At 52.5% G+C, this 7104-nt stretch overlaps 2 protein-coding genes across 4 annotated transcripts in view; both read right to left on the bottom strand.

Moving 5' to 3' along the window:
- Positions 1–1665: 1665 nt before the first annotated feature.
- LOC138350266 (uncharacterized) lies at positions 1666–5534 on the bottom strand. Of its 3 annotated transcripts, none has more exons than XM_069300858.1 (2): positions 5429–5534; positions 1666–5180 (listed from the first exon to the last, which is right to left on the bottom strand). In XM_069300858.1, the coding sequence occupies exon 2, from the start codon at positions 4683–4685 to the stop codon at positions 2340–2342; it is 2346 nt and encodes a 781-aa protein (XP_069156959.1). In that variant the 5' UTR covers positions 4686–5180; positions 5429–5534; the 3' UTR covers positions 1666–2339. The 3 variants fall into 3 exon arrangements, with proteins under 3 accessions (XP_069156959.1, XP_069156957.1, XP_069156958.1); XM_069300856.1 differs by lacking the exon at positions 5429–5534 and adding an exon at positions 5257–5375; XM_069300857.1 differs by lacking the exon at positions 5429–5534 and adding an exon at positions 5305–5371.
- Positions 5535–5696: 162 nt separating this feature from the next.
- LOC123753213 (uncharacterized) overlaps positions 5697–7104 on the bottom strand; it is a gene marked incomplete in the record, with an annotated part of 72143 nt that continues 70735 nt past the window's right edge. Inside the window, 1 exon segment of the mRNA XM_069300859.1 lies at positions 5697–6405. Coding sequence (XP_069156960.1) covers positions 6322–6405 — 84 coding nt within the window.

Below are 7104 nucleotides of genomic sequence, written 5' to 3'. Positions count from 1 at the left end.
ACACTCACAAAAGGATAATACACCCACAACAGGATAATACACTCACAAAAGGATAATACACCCACAACAGGATAATACACCCACAACAGGATAATACACCCACAACAGGATAATACACTCACAACAGGATAATACACCCACAAAAGGATAATACACCCACAACAGGATAATACACTCACAAAAGGATAATACACCCACAACAGGATAATACACGTGCAACAGGATAATACACCCAAAACAGGATAATACACCCACAACAGGATAATACACCCACAACAGGATAATACACCCACAACAGGATAATACACCCACAACAGGATAATACACCCACAACAGGATAATACACCCACAACAGGATAATACACTCACAACAGGATAATACACCCACAACAGGATAATACACCCACAACAGGATAATACACCCACAACAGGATAATACACTCACAAAAGGATAATACACCCACAACAGGATAATACATCCACAACAGGATAATACATCCACAACAGGATAATTCACCCACAACAGGATAATACACCCACAACAGGATAATACACCCACAACAGGATAATACACCCACAACAGGATAATACACCCACAACAGGATAATACACTCACAACAGGATAATACACTCACAACAGGATAATACACCCACAACAGGATAATACACCCACAACAGGATAACACACCCACAAGAGGATAATACACCCACAACAGGATAATACACTCACAACAGGATAATACACCCACAACAGGATAATACACCCACAACAGGATAACACACCCACAAGAGGATAATACACCCACAACAGGATAATACACTCACAACAGGATAATACACCCACAACAGGATAATTCACTCACAAAAGGATAATACACCCACAACAGGATAATACAGCAACAACAGGATAATACACCCACAATAGGATAACACACCCACAAGAGGATAATACACCCACAACAGGATAATACACTCACAACAGGATAATACACCCACAACAGGATAATTCACTCACAAAAGGATAATACACCCACAACAGGATAATACACCCACAACAGGATAATACACCCACAACAGGATAATACACCCACAACAGGATAATACACCCACAACAGGATAATACACCCACAACAGGATAATTCACTCACAAAAGGATAATACACCCACAACAGGATAATACACCCACAACAGGATAATACACCCACAACAGGATAATACACCCACAACAGGATAATACACCCACAACAGGATAATACACCCACAACAGGATAATACACCCACAACAGGATAATACACCCACAAGAGGATAATACACCCACAACAGGATAATACACTCACAACAGGATAATACACCCACAACAGGATAATACACTCACAACAGGATAATACACCCACAACAGGATAATACACCCACAACAGGATAATACACCCACAAGAGGATAATACACCCACAACAGGATAATACACCCACAACAGGATAATACACCCACAAGAGGATAATACACCCACAACAGGATAATACACCCACAACAGGATAATACACCCACAACAGGATAATACACCCACAAGAGGATAATACACCCACAACAGGATAATACACCCACAACAGGATAATACACTCACAACAGGATAATACACCCACAACAGGATAATACAGCAACAACAAAAAATCTAATGTTATTTATTTCATATACTCTTGGGTAAGAGCTACAATACAATGTGTTATAATACTTTAGAGCTTGTAAGAGATAGAGTCTTAGAGCTCTGTGACGCACGCTCACCACTCTCTGTAGAGCCTCCACAATGTAAGACATTTTGTGGCTTAGAGCCTTGAACACTATACTAAGGATCGAAGTCTCAAATTCTACTATGAAACCTTGGGACATCTGTAGCCAGCAAGGTTAATGCCAACCCCCCTAACTCTACCCCACAGTTGAACCCTCTAGTCACACACACTCATCTCTCTCTCTCTCTCTTCCCTAAGACTCTTTAGTGTGACTCTATAAGACCCATTGATGTAGGTCGCTCCTGGCACTCTTGAGATGGTGTCCTTGGCCCTCCTTTAACTGGTAATGGGCTGCCTATAGGCATAGTTAGGCAACCGATCACACGCTCACACGCTCACCCGGCGGCGGGGGTGAGGGTGTTGGGAGCTGGTGTGGGGCGGCGCCTGGGCTTGTCCTCACACCTTGGTCTATATGGTAATTAAATATTATTTCATGAACTAGAGTTATTGTGAACTTTATTCCGGATTTCTAAATGGAGGAAACAAGATTTCAGTTGAAGAAAGACGGGAATGTGGTAATGTTTTCCTTAAACTGGCGGAGATGTCACAGAATTCAAGGATTTGAACCATGTTCTTTAAGAACAGAGACCAGTGTTCTTGATAAGGGAGAGGACAGTGGTCGTGGGGGCTGGTGGCCGGTATAAGGGAGAGGACAGTGATCGTGGTGGCTGGTGGCCGGTATAAGGGAGAGGACAGTGATCGTGGGGGCTGGTGGCCGGTATAAGGGAGAGGACAGTGGTCGTGGGGGCTGGTGGCCGGTATAAGGGAGAGGACAGTGGTCGTGGTGGCTGGTGGCCGGTATAAGGGAGAGGACAGTGATCGTGGGGGCTGGTGGCCGGTATAAGGGAGAGGACAGTGGTCGTGGGGGCTGGTGGCCGGTATAAGGGAGAGGACAGTGGTCGTGGGGGCTGGTGGCCGGTATAAGGGAGAGGACAGTGGTCGTGGGGGCTGGTGGCCGGTATAAGGGAGAGGACAGTGGTCGTGGTGGCTGGTGGCCGGTATAAGGGAGAGGACAGTGGTCGTGGTGGCTGGTGGCCGGTATAAGGGAGAGGACAGTGATCGTGGGGGCTGGTGGCCGGTATAAGGGAGAGGACAGTGGTCGTGGGGGCTGGTGGCCGGTATAAGGGAGAGGACAGTGGTCGTGGGGGCTGGTGGCCGGTATAAGGGAGAGGACAGTGGTCGTGGGGGCTGGTGGCCGGTATAAGGGAGAGGACAGTGGTCGTGGTGGCTGGTGGCCGGTATAAGGGAGAGGACAGTGGTCGTGGTGGCTGGTGGCCGGTATAAGGGAGAGGACAGTGGTCGTGGGGGCTGGTGGCTGGTATAAGGGAGAGGACAGTGGTCGTGGGGGCTGGTGGCCGGTATAAGGGAGAGGACAGTGGTCGTGGGGGCTGGTGGCCGGTATAAGGGAGAGGACAGTGGTCGTGGTGGCTGGTGGCCGGTATAAGGGAGAGGACAGTGGTCGTGGGGGCTGGTGGCCGGTATAAGGGAGAGGACAGTGGTCGTGGGGGCTGGTGGCCGGTATAAGGGAGAGGACAGTGGTCGTGGGGGCTGGTGGCCGGTATAAGGGAGAGGACAGTGGTCGTGGGGGCTGGTGGCCGGTATAAGGGAGAGGACAGTGGTCGTGGGGGCTGGTGGCCGGTATAAGGGAGAGGACAGTGGTCGTGGAGGCTGGTGGCCGGTATAAGGGAGAGGACAGTGGTCGTGGAGGCTGGTGGCCGGTATAAGGGAGAGGACAGTGGTCGTGGAGGCTGGTGGCCGGTATAAGGGAGAGGACAGTGGTCGTGGGGGCTGGTGGCCGGTATAAGGGAGAGGACAGTGGTCGTGGGGGCTGGTGGCCGGTATAAGGGATAGGACAGTGGTCGTGGTGGCTGGTGGCCGGTATAAGGGAGAGGACAGTGGTCGTGGGGGCTGGTGGCCGGTATAAGGGAGAGGACAGTGGTCGTGGGGGCTGGTGGCCGGTATAAGGGAGAGGACAGTGGTCGTGGGGGCTGGTGGCCGGTATAAGGGAGAGGACAGTAGTCGTGGGGGCTGGTGGCCGGTATAAGGGAGAGGACAGTGGTCGTGGGGGCTGGTGGCCGGTATAAGGGAGAGGACAGTGGTCGTGGGGGCTGGGGGCTGGTGGCCGGTATAAGGGAGAGGACAGTGGTCGTGGGGGCTGGTGGCCGGTATAAGGGAGAGGACAGTGGTCGTGGGGGCTGGTGGCCGGTATAAGGGAGAGGACAGTGGTTGTGGGGGCTGGTGGCCGGTATAAGGGAGAGGACAGTGGTCGTGGGGGCTGGTGGCCGGTATAAGGGAGAGGACAGTGGTCGTGGGGGCTGGGGGCTGGTGGCCGGTATAAGGGAGAGGACAGTGGTCGTGGTGGCTGGTGGCCGGTATAAGGGAGAGGACAGTGGTCGTGGGGGCTGGTGGCCGGTATAAGGGAGAGGACAGTGGTCGTGGGGGCTGGTGGCCGGTATAAGGGAGAGGGACAGTGATCGTGGGGGCTGGTGGCCGGTATAAGGGAGAGGACAGTGGTCGTGGGGGCTGGTGGCCGGTATAAGGGAGAGGACAGTAGTCGTGGGGGCTGGTGGCCGGTATAAGGGAGAGGACAGTGGTCGTGGGGGCTGGTGGCCGGTATAAGGGAGAGGACAGTGGTCGTGGGGGCTGGTGGCCGGTATAAGGGAGAGGGACAGTGATCGTGGGGGCTGGTGGCCGGTATAAGGGAGAGGACAGTGGTCGTGGTGGCTGGTGGCCGGTATAAGGGAGAGGACAGTGGTCGTGGTGGCTGGTGGCCGGTATAAGGGAGAGGACAGTGGTCGTGGAGGCTGGTGGCCGGTATAAGGGAGAGGACAGTGGTCGTGGAGGCTGGTGGCCGGTATAAGGGAGAGGATAGTGGTCGTGGGGGCCGGTATAAGTACATCTGGGTCAGGAGCCAGACGTCTGGGTCAGCCGGATATTACACAATGTGAGGCTTGGAACAGTGTTCTGCGCCTCGAAGAACACTGCGAACAGTGTTCTAGCAGAACAGTTTTATAAGAAGAACAAAGAACAGTGAACAGTGTTTTTTGTTCTACTGTTAATCTTCTTGACATTCTCTGTCCCATTATTAAGACCACACCTGACCTGGACATTAAGACCACACCTGACCTGGTCATTAAGACCACACCTGACCTGGACATTAAGACCACACCTGACCTGGTCATTAAGACCACACCTGACCTGGTCATTAAGACCACACCTGACCTGGTCATTAAGACCACACCTGACCTGGTCATTAAGACCACACCTGACCTGGTCAACAAGACCACACCTGACCTGGTCAACAAGACCACACCTGACCTGGTTATTAATTAAGACCACACCTGACCTGGACATTAAGACCACACCTGACCTGGTCAACAAGACCACACCTGACCTGGACATTAAGACCACACCTGACCTGGTCAACAAGACCACACTTGACCTGGTTATTAATTAAGACCACACCTGACCTGGTCAACAAGACCACACCTTACCTGGTCAACAAGAACACACCTGACCTGGTCAACAAGGCCACACCTGACCTGGACATTAAGACCACACCTGACCTGGTCAACAAGACCACACTTGACCTGGTTATTAATTAAGACCACACCTGACCTGGTCAACAAGAACACACCTGACCTGGTCAACAAGGCCACACCTGACCTGGACATTAAGACCACACCTGACCTGGTTATTAAGACCACACCCAGGTCTTGGGAGGCAACAGAAATTACTGGATTTATTGGCTGTCCATTTTCTGTGGTGTGGCTTAATTCATTCCAGAGAATCTTCCACCAGTAAAGCTAGTAGGCCTTGTAACCTGACTAGCTAATGTTATTTTGGAGACTAGATTTATATAATTGGGTAGTTAACATTGTGAGTGGGGGGAACAGGATCAGCTTCTAAGTGTGTTTTAGTGCATTTTAATAAGATAGTGAGGCACAGTTATATGTTACAGTGGAAGGAGAGTTGTCAGGCCACAGAGCAAGGAGAGGACCAGCACATGGAGGGGTGTTGATGAATGTGGTGGAGTCCTCCCTACACCAGACCCCGGGTCAGGCCCAGGGGCAGGGAGGGGGCCACCACATCACGTAGTCCAGGTCAACCAAAAACTATGAACTTGGATTAAGGTTAAAAGCTTTTTGTTTGTTATTAATGTTATGGCGGAGAAGCTGAGGATGCCGACGTGCTGGGAGGCCGCTGGAGCCGACGTGCTGGGAGGCCGCTGGAGCCGACGTGCTGGGAGGCCGCTGGAGCCGACGTGCTGGGAGGCCGCTGGAGCCGACGTGCTGGGAGCTGGAGTAAGGGCATGGAGAGTGTCAGCATCAAGGATCAATAAGTACAAATTGTGTTGAAGGAGAGAGTGGAAGTGTAGGGAAGGTGTTGGGGTCCTCCATCACTGTGGTGGTGGTGGTGGTGGTGACTGTCAGCTGGGTGTGCTGCATCTCAGGTGTCACCCACTTGATGGTGCCACGTCAGGTGGGTGGCGGTGGGTGACACAACTGTCGTCAGGGGCGTAGTTGTGGGTGACTCTACATGGCGGTACGACGGAGGCGGTGGGTGACGGGGTCCAGTTCCGCGCCCAGCATGACCGCCAGGGAGTGCAAGTCAGCCTGCTGGAGAGGAAAGGTGGTCGAGGTGAGCTTCGCGTGTCTGTGTCTCCCTCTCTTCACATTTCACTTCATTTATTTAATATTTATGCACCCCATACCCATCCCGTGGGCGGTGTGGACCCCATACCCATCCCGTGGGCGGTGGTGGATCCCATACCCATCCCGTGGGCGGTGGTGGACCCCATACCCATCCCGTGGGCGGTGGTGGATCCCATACCCATCCCGTGGGCGGTGGTGGACCCCATACCCATCCCGTGGGCGGTGGTGGATCCCATACCCATCCCGTGGGCGGTGGTGGACCCCATACCCATCCCGTGGGCGGTGGTGGATCCCATACCCATCCCGTGGGCGGTGGTGGATCCCATACCCATCCCGTGGGTGGTGGTGGACCCCATACCCATCCCGTGGGCGGTGTGGACCCCATACCCATCCCGTGGGCGGTGTGGACCCCATACCCGGTAAAGAAAAAGGGAGACTTAGACCGTGCATGGGGTCCCGTGCAACATTGCACAGATGGTGCACTGTTGCATAGATGGTGCACGGCTTACGTTCCCAAGCATATGTTAATAATAATGATGATGAGGATGTGAAGGAGGTGAATGATGTAATGTTGCAAAGTATTGAGTTTTTTCAATGAAAACAAAAAATTAACAAAAATCAAAAGGATCGTTCAGCGTGGGTGTGTGTCGGGTATGAGGTACC

The sequence above is a fragment of the Procambarus clarkii genome, chromosome 44 (genome assembly GCF_040958095.1).
Source record: "Procambarus clarkii isolate CNS0578487 chromosome 44, FALCON_Pclarkii_2.0, whole genome shotgun sequence".
Lineage (NCBI taxonomy): Eukaryota > Metazoa > Arthropoda > Malacostraca > Decapoda > Cambaridae > Procambarus > Procambarus clarkii.
This window is presented reverse-complemented; position numbering and strand designations above follow the sequence as displayed.

Bases quoted from the DNA above. Each gene is read 5' to 3' on its own strand.
- LOC138350266 (XM_069300858.1), bottom strand. From the start codon at position 4,685: ATGTACTTATACCGGCCCCCACGACCACTATCCTCTCCCTTATACCGG.